The sequence below is a fragment of the Cygnus atratus genome, chromosome 2 (assembly GCF_013377495.2).
Source record: "Cygnus atratus isolate AKBS03 ecotype Queensland, Australia chromosome 2, CAtr_DNAZoo_HiC_assembly, whole genome shotgun sequence".
NCBI classification, from domain to species: Eukaryota; Metazoa; Chordata; class Aves; order Anseriformes; family Anatidae; genus Cygnus; species Cygnus atratus.
The window spans coordinates 137350356-137367243 of record NC_066363.1 but is presented as its reverse complement, the minus strand read 5'-3'; the positions used below and the strand labels follow the sequence as shown (position 1 = coordinate 137367243).

General features: G+C 39.7%; 1 protein-coding gene across 2 annotated transcripts in view; it reads right to left on the bottom strand.

Moving 5' to 3' along the window:
* Positions 1 to 5225: 5225 nt before the first annotated feature.
* Positions 5226 to 16888, bottom strand: part of MTDH (metadherin) — a 35906-nt gene continuing 24243 nt past the window's right edge. For both annotated transcript variants that reach the window (XM_035546239.2, XM_035546240.2), the window contains 3 exons: positions 15121 to 15240; positions 9049 to 9205; positions 5226 to 8108 (listed from right to left, as the gene is read on the bottom strand). In XM_035546239.2, coding sequence (XP_035402132.1) covers positions 8038 to 8108; positions 9049 to 9205; positions 15121 to 15240 — 348 coding nt within the window. In that variant the 3' untranslated portion in view covers positions 5226 to 8037. The remainder of the gene's footprint in view (positions 8109 to 9048; positions 9206 to 15120; positions 15241 to 16888) is intronic.

The following is a 16888-nucleotide window of genomic DNA, read 5'->3' as shown; positions in this document are numbered from 1 at the left end:
ATAAGAAAAAAAATAAATACACCTAAGAACTATCAGAAATCATGACCATTTGGTCTTTTAATACTGACCTCAGTGTAGTGATAAAGTATCTTCTTCCGTCCTACTATTGAGAACCAGGACTTAATTTTACGTCAGGAGAAACTAAAACACCACACCTTCCATAATTGTATCTCGTTACTTTCTGTAGCTTACACAGCAAACACTTGCAGTTTTGTCTGTTTGTGTTACCCACATTACCACTTGGAGCCTGCTTAGACTTTCCCCAGATGCACGTTGTTAGTCCCTATATTAAACCACATGCACCAGAAACCTGAGATCTGAATTGTCACCAGCTTTAAACCAACTAAATACCATCTCCATCATTATTTTGAGTATCTGTGGAGTTATTCCTCTTCTCCTGCTCTCTTTGAAGTTTGCTGGCCTCTTGAGCAAACTCCAGGACATGCCGTACAATTTTCACCGGTGTTCATTGCAGTAAGAGGTTTGCCACGGAGCTTTACAGAAGCTTCCAGTCTCACTGATATATTTTTTCCCCTCTATGCTAAGAGGAGCACTTGAGTTTTTCTCTTAGTGTCATCCTCTGACAACTTACCCATCTACTGCTTAATAAGGAGTCACCAATGGAGACTGATTCTTTTGCCAGCCAAGCCTGGAGAATGTGCCACAGTAGCTGTTGGCTTCATACAATGAAAATGTCAATGAGGTTTGCCCCCTTCAGCAGTCTGCTCTGAATCCCCAGGAAAAGCCCCCTTGATGGTTGACTTGCTGAGTACCTGATGGTGATTCGGATGCAGTTAAGCCAATACTCACCTTTTCTTGCAGCCCATGCAGAGGCAATCTGCAAGCACTATACATGCAGTGTAACACCTTTCATATACACCATACATATTACAGGTCATGGTATGTCCTTCCTGAAACACAGCACACATGGATTTGTTAATTCAAAAGCAAGGAAAACACTTCTTTTTTGGTATTAGTGGTGCAGAAAGTTTTATAAATTGGAACAAACTTCTAATTAAACTTTTGCTTGTATCAGAAAATACTGCTAGGAAAACCAGATGAAAAGCTACATAAAACACAGCCACCAGTACAGCAATGTGTGTGGGGTGTGAGACTGAACCTCTCTAGTGCTATATATTTTATGTTTTCTCTTCTAAAGAGAGACGGGTCAAGGCTGCTAATGTTCTTCCAATTACAGAAACCAAAGATACTCCTGGCTTTTCTTCATAACAAGCTCCTCCAAATGACCAAAGTATCTTAGGATCCCTCATGCCAGAAGTAAGATTGATGTTTTAAATAATGTGCCTGATATTTCATTCTCCACTTTGTATACCAAACGACCTCATAAATACCAATATAATCCTACTGAAATAGCATTATTTGGCAACTCATCCCCAAGAGCAGCATAAACATCACTTCAGAAGCACATCTCACACTTATTCTTGTCATTATATTTTTGTAAAGGTACATTCATAGATTATGAATACAAAGTTTATTACTGTACTGCCGCTATATAACATTTTATAGGCATACACATCTGAACATGTTTGATTATAATCTGAGGCAACTTTGGGAAATCCTGACTGGGCTAATGCTGTGAAGATCTCCCAATTGACTTTGGAAAGTTTAATTGCAATAACACACAATTACAGCTCATCACATCTTTAGAGTCAAGCATCTACATACAAACCTTTGGAACAGGAGTGGCTCAGGTGTGGCATGTGGAAACCCCATCTCTGCAGGTCAGTGACACTCTACGGAGTAGCCCCTCTGATTTTACACCATCTTAGCACCTCGCTTAATCATGATTTATGCTGTTTTCCAGCTTGAGCCCAGATGACATGCACGGACTTGGGATTTTAAATGCTGCAGTCATCTTGAGCTTTATTAGGGGTGTTCATCGGCATACTCCCAGTTTGCAAGCTGATGAATATTTGGACAATGTTTAAACCAATTCTGAATCTGAAAGCGCTCTGAAATTAAGTCAGTCTTGTTGGGGCAAGTCAGTAGGTATGTACCTGTATAATGTTGTTACTATACATCCTGCAGCTTCCTTGTTTCACACTCTAGTACCTGACATTTGCTCAGAGCCTGACTTTCTTTTCCACTCTAACATAAAAGTAACTGATCACCAGCAGGATGGTCTCCAAAACCAAGCTTACTTTGAACATGTACATCTGCATGTTTTTTCCCCCTTTCCCTTTGATGTTTAGCCTACGTGAACCCTTAGACCACTTAACTACCATGGGTGACACCTCAATACCCTCTCAGCACAAGGTGCTGACTTTTGGCCGTGCAGAGCAAGATGTCCTTGGTGTGCTGGAGGAAGGACCTGCCGACAGCTCCCTTTGAGCCACTAATTCACCATAAATAACAAACACGATCTGCAGGTAGCAATTCTCCCCGCAGTTAAGCTGGCAAAAAACTGTTTTTGAGGTGGGTTGGCCAAAAAATACTTGGAACAGTAAAATCTAAGGTGTTTAAAGCCTCGCAGTGTATCGTGTTCTCAACGCAGTAGCAACACGAAGCAGAAGCAAAACATTTTGTGTGAGAGAAAAGGCACGGTGGTTTCCAGAGCTGTCAGCACTACATTAAGTCCTTACATAAGAAATCCTGCTCCCATAAGATGTTCTCAGGAAGCACAGAAGGATGAACTCCAGCAGCATACTAGCACGAAGTCAAGGTCATTAGCGAGGGAATTATTAATAGAGTGAAGCACTCGCAGTCATGCTTCTGTGTCTTAACCATGTGCTGCATGACAGACATTTTACCTGGAAGTACATTTTACCTGGAAGTGAACAAGCAAAAAACTAGTTTCTGATGTGACGTGCACTGCTTCTGACCTCAGTTTTCCCTATTACCCAGGTGATGTTACTATGGAAATCCAACATGGCAATCACTGGATATGTAAAAATCTGCCCCTCTCAGTTGCAGACACACCAAACTCTGGAAGCCTTCAATCATGTGTCTCTGTCACAGCCTACCAAGCATTTTTATATTCAATGCAGGACATCCTTAAATGTTTCAAAAATACTGTAAAGAAGTTGCTATGTTAGCAGGCTGCACGAGTTGAATGACTTTGAACACCACCTCTATAATATGTGGACATAAAATAGCAGGGTATTGATTTTCCAGCTCCGTTCTACCAGTGCTGAGCATCCTGAGCCCACTCCAGAAGAACACTTAAATACATTCACACTCATACAAATAGGTTAGCCGAAGCCAAGGTATGAGATCCATAACCGTGCCCCTTTCATAACATAGAAGAGGAAGTCTGAGATGAGGAATCTTAAGACACCAGCATCAGCAAACACAGAACATGTATGGGCCCTCTCCCCCCAAATTCCCATATAAGCAGTGGGACATGGTGCCCATAGAAGCTGCTGATCACTGGGTGACAGCCTGCTACTACCAGCTTTTCCAGAAGAACTTAGAGACCTTGCTCGGCTCTGTTATCTGTGGTTTCATTGCTGGAGTAACTACTCACAACTGCCCAGCCTCATTACCTGGACATGCCCTTTCTATATGTGAATGGCAGCAATCTCAAGATCTTTTTTTTCTTCCTTCCCTTTAATCACATCATCAGTAACGCAACATGTAATTAGGTAGCCATAATAATGCAATACTTGGTCAAAATTTGCACACCCCTCTGTAGCTACTTGTTTTCCTGAGTTACTAAAAAATGCAGTTTAACTCTAAAATGAACAGTTTTGAACATCAGTTCACCATCACTCTCTAGATCAAGTTCAAATAACATTAGTTTTGCTTTTTAATAAGTCATCTTCCATCTCCAAGTTTTTTTGTTTCATTATTATTATTATTTTTAAATCACATTAGTTCAGAGCAGACAGCTCTTAGAGCCCGTCTCTGGAACCTGTAAATAAATAAAAACAGCAAAAGGGATCTCCCACGTGCAGCTTCAATTGTGGGTATAGATCGAGGCATGACTTCACTGGTCAGCTACATAGACAAAGATGGTCTAGGAGATAGGAATATTGGGAAGGACAAGGTGTTTGTGAATGGGCCTGGTGGCAGCTTCAGTCAGTGGCCTCTAAAAACAAAGCTCTCAAGTAACAAAGTACTTGGCTTATACTCCATCAGACATTTGAAATAACTCACTTAGCTCAAAGGCAGTCTATTGAACAGCTACGTGGAAACTGTGTGCGCGCAGAAGAGTTGATATTCCTGAGAAAACAGAACTGTCTTAAAAATACTAAGCCAGTTTCAGAGGTCACTTGATGAAGGACAGAAAATCTACTTGCTTTGAACTGCAGATGTTCGCAAGCTTGCTCTTTTAACAGCACCGTATGAAATCCTGAAACCATTAGTTTCATATTAAGAGTTTCAAATGCAATTTTCTGTGAAATGTTCTTTTACAGAACACACCAAAATTAGACATCATGGTTTCAATAAGAAACTGATCTTCAACGAACTGGAAATCTTCAGTTTGGTTCAACTAACTTGGTATTTAAGAAACAGAAGGTCAAGTTTCATTAACAGAAGGGATCCTATACAGACACTAGACAATTTTTAGCAATTCAACTGTTTTTTTCTTCAATAAGAACAACTTGTGAACCTTTCCTAGCAAGATGCTAGTCCAGAAAACACCGAGTACCCCCCACCCATCTGACGACATACAAGTTTTCCCACTTGGCTCCTGACACAACTAGCAGTGGCTCTCTTAATCCTGCACGGAAGACGACACATGGCTATATCATACCGCTTTCAGGTTCATTATCAGCCATGGAACCTCTTCTGGTCCTCACCCCTCTCTGCCCAAACCCCACAAACTCTAACCCATTTTAACAGTAAAATATTTTAGCAGTATCTTTAGAAAGGTAGTTCCATTTTATATTTTTTTTTCTTCCTTTTACAGCAGAACTATGCTGAAAGCTTTTAGAGTCAGCCTGGAAAACTCAAACTATCCTTCATTGGTTTGCAGCATTCACTAGAAAGAAATTCATAAGTAGAAATGGTTATCGTTATGGTCACTGCAAAGACTTGTATCTTAACAACTCAAATCTTAGCCAGAGACCAACTTGAGACATGTAAAAGCAAAACTACTACGGTTAATAATAGATGAAAGTCTGCTCAAATTATGTATTCTGATGTCATCTGCAGTTATAAGAGCCTTATTTCACAGGCCAATCCCATGGCTAATAACCATTAATAAGGCAGTTTCCAGTGAGATACAATTCAGTTACAACACAACAATACTAGAAGTATTTCTATAAAGTTTGAAATGTTTTTAATATGTACATTCTTAGTAAATATTAAAGTAGTGCTCTTCTCTTGCACTTTTTTTCTTTAGACTTCTAAAAGGGCATCAGAAATACAGTTTTCATCCCCTTCCGAACCAATGCACAGGTTGTTACCTTTGTAACAAGCACACATGAATACTGTACATCTTTCCCTCCCCACAAAAGAAAACTATGCCATGACTACCCAATTACACATCATCACAAGTTTAAATTACGCATACAAATAATTCCAGAGTATTTAAAAAAAAACCAACATATTGGATTTATGAAACCATTTCATGCATTCAACAACAAATAAAAGAAAAAAAAAAGATTGTTAAATTTCTTTAAATAGCGTTTTCTCTACCCAAGTACCAAAGTCTGGATTCAGTGTATCATTAAAAATAACCATTGCTTGACTCATAGAAACATGACAATACATAGATAACCACGTTTCTATTTATAGACAACACGCTATATACCTCTTTAATGAATGTCAAATAAAGCAAGGTTTGCTTTCTAAGACATTGAAACTGCACATTAAGAAAACAGTAAGAGGTGCTGCTAAAATGGGTAACATTTTGAAAGGAAGGCTATGTACTTATACGATCCTGCTTAGGAGTAGCAGTTAATCAGCAGGGTTCCTGTGTTGGTAGCTTGGTAGCTAGATTCGTTTTTCCAGAATGACAAACTTCCCAATAGCTAGAGCTTAATAACCCCCAAATACCACCAATTTTATCCTGAAGAGATGAAAAGAATAAATTTATGCAGTGAAAGCTCTTGAGGGCAGTCACCCTCATCACATAAATGCTTCATTTTTTTTCCCCTACAAGAAAGGCCCATAGCTCAACATACAGGTTAGAAACACATTTTGGACGTACATTACAAACCTGAATTGAGAAGTAAAATTCTTTTACTTTTGCCAAGAAAAGGATAAGTAAAATTAAAATATTATTTACATGCATATAACTCTGTTTTGTAACATCCTGTTTGAGTGCCTGCCTTAATATACTCCTTGAAAACTGTACTTCAGTTCTAAATTTAGCTCACATGAATCCTGCCTGACAGGCATCGGTTCCAGGCATTCTTCCCTCCCAGTAAATAAATCAGTACTGTCAATATGCTCGATTTATTTTGACAGATCAGTTTAGAGTGTCACATATTCCTGATATACAGGGATTAATACCTGTGCAAATTAGTATCCATTTATTAGGTAAGTTGTCCATTAGCAAGGTGCATCTTCAGTACAATTAAAACCAGCTTGCTGCATTAACTGTTCTTGCCCTGTAATCCTGTTCAAATGCACGTACGTACAGTAGAACAGTGAAAGATTGCTGATCAGTACCATGTGCTGCAGCTGTTAACAATTCTGTTTGTGCCACAAAACCAAATCATTTACAAAACATTTTGGCTCTTTAACAGAATTTTACCAGGTGATGTTAATTACCATCCTTATTTTTTTTTTGTAAAGACTATTTACAGTGTACATGGCTGAGCATGCACCTTACAGACAAACACATCTGTCAGTTTGATACTACGTAATTACACAGTGCCTGAAAATGACAACACATCTTAAACACCATTTTAATTAACAGTTTCAAGCGGGAAATGTTCTTTATTTTTTATTTTTATTTTTATTTTTTTTACAACTGCTATACTTGCATGAATGTTTATTTATTTTTTATAAAAACACTAACTCCTGTCCAGAAGTCTAGACACATTCTACATACTACAGGTTAAGGCAGTAAAAAAAATGTGTTCCTGATAACTGGTCTTGACAATGTCAATTAAAGCTGTCTGAAGCCACTCCAGTTCTCCAACAGATCATTGAAATCCCATATAATTTGTTGAGTGAAAAAAGTTCACCTTGTTTTCTTCGGAGTTTTAGTAACAGAGAACAAAACAGAATTGGGTATGGCAAATTAGGGCGTTAAGAGAAGGGAACATTTGATTTCAATTCATTGTATGAGCTTAAAAGTTAAAGGGGTGCAATTTTAGATGGGAGTCTGAATCAACCAAGAACTGTAGGGAATGAAGCAGAAAAACCAATTTTATGCACATTACTGCGTTCTTAAAAATATATTGTTATCTTCAGCAATTCAAGTAAGGTAATAGACATTATCAAAAATAACTTCATGAACCATACTTAAGTTTCAAATCACATTCTCAAACTTTTAACCCAAAGCAGTTTTATTGTGTTAACTTCATATAATAAACCATGAAGGTCTGACTGTACAAATGGTTAATGATTTGCACTTGATTCCTGTAATAGCTAGCAGACTTGCTAACCAACATACTGTAAAGATATGGCAGATTACGTATTTTATCAAAGCACTTTGATTTAGGCATGAAACAAATTCAAATGGTTGACATTCTGTGCTTCTACTGCATCACTTAAAAGAGAGGCAAGAAACACCCATTATTATACAGACAAATATTTTACAGAAAACCCTTCCTTGAAATCAACCTTTTATCCGCAGCTGTAGATGAGAGTATAATCTGTTGTAAACAGGGCACTGTGTTGTAAAACCAGTTTTGTTTTTTATTTTAAGATCTCTCTCCAAAAGTTGGAAAAACAGACTCTTCAGAATGTCTTTCAAATGTAGCATGTTCTGTTTTCTATATCATAAAGTTACTTTCCTTTGATTCCTTTTTTAAAGATGTTTGTGTTCACAGCAGTTCTGTTTTTAAAAATTGTTTGAAACTTATATAAAATTCTGTACATGTTCACAAATTATTGCATAAACAGCATAATCTTCATGACAGTATTCAGCAACACATGTCCATCTCAGGAAGTTCACGTTTCCCTTCTTGCTTTTTTCTTCTTTTTAACTTGTTTGGGGGATTCCCAGCTTTCTTCAGACTTTGCTAAAAACAAAGCATAACTACAGAGTTACAACTGAGGAAGTTTACACAGAACTGACTTTTAAAATCCTAAAGAGTACATTCCATAACACGATGAAGCTGTTCTTCAGCCAGCATGATTTTTGTAGACCTCCCATTTACCTGTTTGTACCGAATAGACTAATCTGAAGTACCTCTAAAAGAACGTTTGATAACTTCAATCTATTTTTCTTACACCATAGAGAAAGTCACTCATTTTTGTTAATGTAACATCTGCAATAAGGTCATTATCAGCTGTTGGCTAACTGGAAATAATATATATGTACACAGGTAACATTATTTGTTCACTTTTATCTGATTACATCATTTTTAACCACTGAGTTACACTTGCACATGAAAAGATTAATTTTTAAAATAATGAACTACATAAAGATGTGGTTACATGGTATCTAGAATTGAATAAAGAATCGCTATATTATTTGAATAAATAGATCGGCCTTAAAACGTGCTGGCTGCCAAAAGCAGCAAAAGTCATCAAATTTTTTTATATGTTTAATATGAGATATTCTCCCATTTGCTGAGGCAGGAATTAGTCACAAAAGCCTTTTTATTTTAGAACCAGAACAAAAAGCAGTTAATTGATATATTAACTACATAGTTACAGCACGGAACTCCCATCCTGATGGAGAAGAGTACATTCAAACGTCTGTTAAGGTCTTGACAAGGACAACAAACATTTTCAGTCATGCAAGCATATGAAGCTTGTTTTTCCTCACAGTGAAAGGACAGTTGCCAAAATACTATCATTTAGCTTTCTTTTAAATAAGATCCCTCAATGAAATATAGAAGCATCTGATGTGCTACTCCGCATCCAAACCACATGGCAAAGCATTCTGACTGTACCTGCTCTGTGGAAAAAAAAACACCACACTGAATTCAGATAAAATTGTACTGAGATACTTACTCTGTGGAGGAGGCACACTGTTTTGCTTAATATTGGGACTAGAAACATCTGTCTCTTGCAGCATCTGTGGCACTTGGGAAGCGATCTTGTCGGAATCGCTCTCTGATACAATTACAGATGGCTCAGTAGAAACAGCAAGTGAAGGAGCCTCCTCAGGCTATTTGAAAAAAACAGAAAAAAAATTCCAAGAGTTTACTAAGTCATATAACAGTAAGACATTCTTATACAGTGTTATTTTGGAACAATACTTCGCAGGTGCTGGGAAGATGGCACTGAAAAATTAAGCCAGTATTAAAATCCTTTAAAATTGCATTCAAAGCCATAAGACTGTGACTGCCATCTAGTGCCAAAACTTTTCAGTTGCATACAAGTAGCCACGTAAAGTAGTTCACCTTAAAAAACACATGACGTGCATAGAAAGAGAATACACTCTGAAAGTCACTAAAATCTGAAAAGGATTCTAGAATATGTATTCAGAATAGGTGGAAGACAGTGATGCATACACATTTTCACAGAATCACAGAATCGTCTAGGTTGGAAGAGACCTCCAAGATCACCTAGTCCAACCTCTGACCTAACACTAACAAGTCCTCCACTAAACCATATCACCAAGTTCAACATCTAAACGTCTCTTAAAGACCTCCAGGGCTGGTGACTCAACCACTTCCCTGGGCAGCCCATTCCAATGCCTAACAACCCTTTCCGTAAAGAAGTTCTTCCTAATATCCAACCTAAACTTCCCCTGGCGCAACTTGAGCCCATTCCCCCTCGTCCTGTCACCAGGCACGTGGGAGAACAGACCAACCCCCACCTCGCTACAGCCTCCTTTAAGGTAACTGTAGAGAGCGATAAGGTCGCCCCTGAGCCTCCTCTTCTCCAGGCTGAACAAGCCCAGCTCCCTCAGCCGCTCCTCGTAAGACTTGTTCTCCAGACCCCTCACCAGCTTGGTCGCCCTTCTCTGGGCTCGCTCGAGCACGTCCATGTCCTTCCTGTAGCAAGGGGCCCAAAACTGAACACAGTACTCAAGGTGCGGCCTCACCAGAGCCGAGTACAGGGGCACAATCACTACCCTAGACCTGCTGGCCACACTGCTTCTTATACAGGCCAGGATGCTGTTGGCCTTCTTGGCCACCTGAGCACACTGCTGGCTCATATTCAGCCGACTATCAACCAATACTCCCAGGTCCTTCTCGGCCAGGCAGCTTTCCAGCCACTCATCTCCCAGCCTGTAGCTCTGCTTGGGGTTGTTGCGCCCCAGGTGCAGGACCCGGCACTTGGCCTTGTTGAACTTCATACAGTTGACCTCAGCCCATCGCTCCAGCCTATCCAGATCCTCCTGCAGAGCCTTCCTGCCCTCGAGCAGATCGACACACGCACTTAGCTTGGTGTCATCTGCAAACTCACTGAGGGTGCACTGGATGCCCTCATCTAGATCATCGATAAAGATATTAAAGAGGACCGGCCCCAGTACCGAGCCCTGGGGGACACCACTAGTGACCAGCCTCCAACCAGATTTGACTCCATTCACCACAACTCTTTGGGCCCGGCTATCCAGCCAGTTTCTAACCCAGCGAAGCGTACGCCAGTCCAAGCCCCGAGCAGCCAGTTTCTTGAGGAGAATGTTGTGGGGAACGGTGTCAAAAGCCTTACTGAGGTCAAGGTAAACCACATCCACAGCCCTTCCCTCATCCACCAAGCGCGTCACTTTGTCATAGAAGGAGATCAGGTTCGTCAAGCAGGACCTGCCTTTCATAAACCCATGCTGACTGGGCCTGATCGCCTGCTTGCCCTGCAAGTGCCGCGTGATGACCCTCAAGATAATCTGCTCCATGAGCTTTCCTGGCACTGAGGTCAAACTGACAGGCCTATAGTTCCCCGGGTCTGCCCTCCGGCCCTTCTTATAGATGGGCGTCACATTGGCTAGCCGCCAGTCAACTGGGACCTCCCCCGATAGCCAGGACTGCCAATAAATGATGGAAAGCGGCTCGGCCAGCTCCTCCGCCAGTTCTTTCAGTACCCTCGGGTGCATCCCATCCGGCCCCATCGACTTGCGCACATCCAAGCTCCTTAGCAGGTCGCCAACCTCGCCAACCATTTCCTCATGAATAGCGAAGGCCACATCCTGCTCCCCATCCCCTTCCGCCAGCTCAGGGCACTGGGTATCCAGAGAACAACCGGTATTGCCGCTAAAGACTGAGGCAAAGGCGGCATTAAGCACCTCAGCCTTTTCCTCATCCTTAATAACTAGGTTTCCCCTCGCATCCAGTAAAGGATGGAGATTCTCCTTAGTCCTCCGTTTCGCGTTGATATATTTGTAAAAGGATTTTTTGTTGTCTTTAACAGCAGTAGCCAGGTTGAGCTCCCGATGAGCTTTGGCCTTTCTAATTTTCTCCCTGCACAGCCTTGCTACATCCTTGTAGTCCTCCTCAGTGGCCCGCCCTTTTTTCCAAAGATTATAAACCCTCTTTTTTCTGCTCAGCACAAGCCGCAACTCTCTGTTGAGCCAGGCCGGTCTTCTTCCACGCCGGCTCGTCTTTGGGCACGTGGGGACGGACCACTCCTGTGCCGTTAAGATTTCCTTCTTGAGGAGCGCCCAGCCTTCCTCCTGGACTCCTCTGCCCTTCAGAACCGCCTCCCAAGGGACTCGGCCAACCAGCGTCCTGAGCAGCTCAAAGTCAGCCCTCCGGAAGTCCAAGACAGCAGTTTTACTGGTCCCCTTCCTGGCCTCGCCAAGAATAGAGAACTCTACCATTTCGTGGTCACTCTGTCCAAGACAGTTTCCGACCACCACATCTCCCACCAGTCCTTCCCTGTTTGTGAAGAGAAGGTCTAGCAGGGCACCACCCCTGGTAGGTTCACTGACCAGCTGCGTCAGGAAGCTATCTCCCACGCTCTCCAGAAACATCCTAGACTGCTTTCTCTGTGCCGTGTTGTGTTTCCAGGATATATCCGGGAAGTTGAAGTCCCCCACGAGGACAAGCGCCGACGATTTTGCAACTTCTGTCAGTTGCCTATAAAACTCCTCATCCGTCTCCTCATCCTGGTTCGGCGGTCTATAACAGACCCCGACCAGGACGCTAGCCTTGCCGGCCTTCCCGCGGATCCTAACCCACAGGGATTCAACCTTATCATTCCCAGCCTGGAGTTCCACAACATCAAAAGATTCTCTAATGTAGAGAGCCACGCCACCACCCCCTCTGTGCTGCCTGTCCCTCCTGAAGAGCCGATAGCCAGGCATTGCAGCACTCCAGTCGTGGGAGCGATCCCACCACGTCTCCGTGATGGCAACCAAGTCGTAGCCTTTTGTTTCAAGGCAAAACGGCAAACTGGTGAGGTCAAAAACTACAACTCAAAAAAGCATTTATATGGTTCAGAAAGCATTTGCAGTCATTCCTACCCAGCGGGCAACTACTTGGTCGTTGCTCACATTCTGTGCTTATATTAGAACAACAGGTATTTGTGAGAGTAGTCAAAAACATTTCAGTGAAAACTACTGTAGGATGAACTACCAGGTGAAAGACAGCTTATTTTCCAATTATATGGTCTATTTTGAAGATTCCCACTACAGAGATGAACTGTAACTGTAGCTTACTACGTAGCACTTACTAGAATGAAAGCTAAGTAAAACACAAGTTGAAATGCAAAGAAAAACATTTTAGTAGGAAAGTCAGAACAAAAAAGAACTGTATGATCCCACAGCAAGCAACCTACTGACAGAAGGCTTCAGATAAGAGTATACTGGAAAAACACGGCATCAGTCAAGAAACAAACCTAAAACTTTAGGATGTTATTAAGAATTCATGGCCGTAGTTGTCCTACAACAGCAAGGATGTGAAACTAACAGAACGTAACAGTGATGTCTACATCCATCCCTTGATGCAGATGTACACAGGTCCTAGGTTATTGTTAGTGATGGCAACAGTACAAGCTGGTAACATAAGCATCTCACAAAAATTTAGTCAAAACATACAATAGGGCAACATACATTTTTAAGCCATATAATACTGAGCAAGAAATTAAACAGCTTTAATAATTTTAATTAGAAAAAACTAACAACAAAAAATAAGGTAGAAGTTCTCTAATCTACTATGGATAGAGAAGTTTTCTGTGTTCTTACACAACTGAAATAGGTTTAATAAGAGAACTACTGGAATTATAAATAACATCACACTGTAAGCATGACAATATTTTTTTTTAAATACTGCCTATGCTGATAAAATGAACTCCCATATTGCAGGACTTCCAGGCTTTGCCAATTCTAATGTTGTCTAATTGTTGGCAACGATTAGCTACACAAGAACATTAACTTCAACAAAATCAACGTTGCCTCAAACAGGAAGAGGACTTAAAGTTCTTAGTTGTGCAAGGTAACCAATTCAGTTTACTGGCATCACTCACAGTTTTGTTAGGACAGGGTCACTCTCCACCCGCATGTAAAACAACTTGATTAAGATTTAAATGTACATTCCAGTACAATTGTACAATACAATCCCTGTACCTGAAGGGGGGCTACAAAAAAGCTGGGGAGGGACTCTTTGTCTAGCAGTGCAGTGATAGCATAAGGGGGAATGGGTTTACACTAAAAGAGGGGAGATTTAGATTAGCAATTTGGAAGAAATTTTTCACTCAGAGGGTGGTGAGGCACACAAATTTTAATTTTCCTCATATTTTGTTTTCATGTTTCAGAACATTTGCTCAAGACTCAATTACCTAGCTTGGAAACTTAGGTCATCCATTTCAGGCATCAGTCACAGACCATTTCTAAAATGTTTTGGAACAGCCAATTCAATATCAGAAAACATCTTTGTATATGTGAAATTACAGTAAAGCCAAACCTGATGGCAAAGAGGCTTGAAAAATAACTGATAAGCCATCTGCATTGTCAGATATAACAATTCACAAATTGCCCTTTATGTTCACCAAGTTCAACTAATTTTCAGGGAACATCAGTAACATTTTTCTTCCCTCTTTTTTTCTTTTGCTTCCACAACAAGTTTAATACAATATTTGATCTCGTTTCACAAAACTGCCGCTGGCTGCAACACAGCTATATATAGGCACAACCTATACAAACACAACGAATTTAAGACTCACAGCAACAGGATCACTCCAGTCTAAAAAATAATAGTGCACAGTGTAGGTCTACATCTGAGCTGATGAATCAGACACATTGATACCAACCTTGAATAAAAGTTGAAGTTAATTTAAACTGAATAATCACAGTAAAAGCTATACATCAATGCAGAATATTTATAATAAGCTAAGACATGTCTGAATCTGTTTTTCAAGGCATGTTCTCAATATACAGTTTCTGTACTTTGGTGACCTGTAGCTTCTTGTAGAAGATTCCATTCTATTATTTTCATTGAAATCTTCTTGTCTTTATGCAACCTTGTTATAACCTTGCTATCTTTATGTAAGAAATGCTTAGTTATTGAAGTGAAACTCAATATTCTGAGGTACTGTCTCACTGATATTGTTCATACTTGATTGAATAAAAATCAATACCATCAGAAATATTTAATATTTTACTTCTTCCTACAGTGTGATGCTTGTAGGACATTATTTAAAGAAGCTATTTTGGAGAAAGACCAAGGAACTTGTATTTTCTATAGCACTTATTTCAACTGAGAGCTGAAATGAATGGTCAGTTTGTGAATTGGTTCAATGACAACTCAGAACATAGTATGTTGATAGCTCTTCACTCTGTTGCAATGAAACAGTAAGATATGCTGAGATATTAGTCTTGCACTCTTACCTATTTATTCTTAGGTTTCCAGATATGAAAGTTTTAGAATTTATATATTCAATCACCAACAACAAAAACCACAAACCTTGATCATGATGAAGAAGATTAATGATTTAGCAAATGCTGCTTCTTAGAGTGGATGCCCTTTTTATAAGCTAGTAATTGAACCATGCCTAAAATTCCACCTCTTGATCACCTTCAAATTAAACATAACCTGAAACATATCCCTACTGTAACATTACCATACACAAACTAATGTTTCAGTACATCTTGAGCATTTCAAAATAAGAAATTCTTACTTAAACACAGTTTTATAACCCTACCTTAGCTGGTTCACTAGTACTTATGGTCTTCAGAGAAAAAGCTATTTCCTGCTGTGGTTGAGCTTTTGAGGTATCCTCTTGAAATTCCTCTCCAGCTTCTCTATCCAGTTCTTCAGTGTCCTACAAAATTGGGGAAAAAATTAGGAGCCTGTATGTGCAGTAAATTTCCGACTCTTTCTCCCTGCACATCAGTTTGGTTGCCATAATTAACTTCTATAAGTAAGAAAATCTAAAAAGATTAAAGTAGTTGGCTAATATTTGCTTAATATGCAGAAGTTTCAGGTATTAACTCGTATAGCTTTCTTTCACATATTATGCTTTAACAATATTTTGCAACCCAGTGCAGTTTCCAGTGATGTCTGTAACAAACATACCTCTATACAAACTGAAAACATTTCCTAAGTTTCCAAGAGTCTCAACCTTTACTCCTTAAGCACTAATGTTGGACAGTTTTCCTTTAAATGAGGAATTAGAGTAGATAAATTTGTTTAAAGCACTAAAAGGGCCCTATGGTGAACGGTAACTAGAACACAAATCTCCAGTTTTAAACTGGAAGTACCTTCTCAAAACATTCCTTCCTTCCTTATTTCCCCTGAAACCTTGTGAGAAATGCAGTCAAAGTCTGTTGACTCCTAACGGGTAAGAATATATCCTGTCTTACATTTAGCTCTGGTGGTAGCTTCTGCTGCCTGAAGCCAACAAATACGGCATGAACACTTAGATTGTACTGTTAAAATTATACTTCTCATCAATGAACACATTCAACTTTCAGAGTTATAAATATACACATTTTATGTGAGTTTGAAGAAGAACTAGCAAGTTAAATCACTGAACTTACTATTCTAACTTGAAGATCCATGCAAAACATTGAAAACACCTGTTAACCATTTCTTATTAATCATGACTTATGTCTAGAGTTATTGCAGATTCCAGAACAACATAGGTTTCAATCATAGGAAAGCTACAGTCCTAGTATCCTTTCTTTTTTTAACCTCAAAAGAAATGTTGCAAATCGACACAAATCAACCATCTCTACTTACACAATATTAAAGGAACTCTACTTGACAGTAATTTTATCTTTTGCAATTAAAAAAAAAAGAAGCAAATCCAAAGTAATTATGACTGAAGTAATGCTATCCCCCTCCTTTATGAACGGCTGTCACCACAGGCAGAAGCAGGATGTATTCTGAGTATGAGCTGTCAAAAGATTTTTTCCTATTTAGAACGTACTTGTTTTCATCTATTTAAACATGCTCCAATTGCCAAGTGCAATTTGATTTTGCTTTTTTTTTTTTTCCTTTTTACAATAAATGAGTTTCAATGTAATTTGTCAAAAACAATTAAAAAATATCACAGACAACTCCAGCCATCTTGTTTGCAAACAGTATCCATCTCATTCAAAGATCTCACATAGGACAGCTGTACTTGTAAAGTCGTAAATACTTAATATTTCACATACATTACAAAAGTACTTTAGAAAACCACTATGTCCTAGTAGGACCGCACTTCAAGAACACCTAGAAAGGGAATTTCAATTTCTCTTGTTCTCCTAGCTAGCTATGCACACAAGGCAGCTGTCTTTCAAAACACAGGAACAGAAAGCTTCCCACGCAGAGGAAAGTCCCTGTAGAAGCATCCCTACACTACAGAATCTTGCTTTGAAAGAAAATATTTCAAAGTATTTTCCACATATTTCATGCTTTCCAGAAATCCAGCAGAACTACTCTACATTCACCAGTCCATCAGAGAATCACTTTTTGTGAATTCC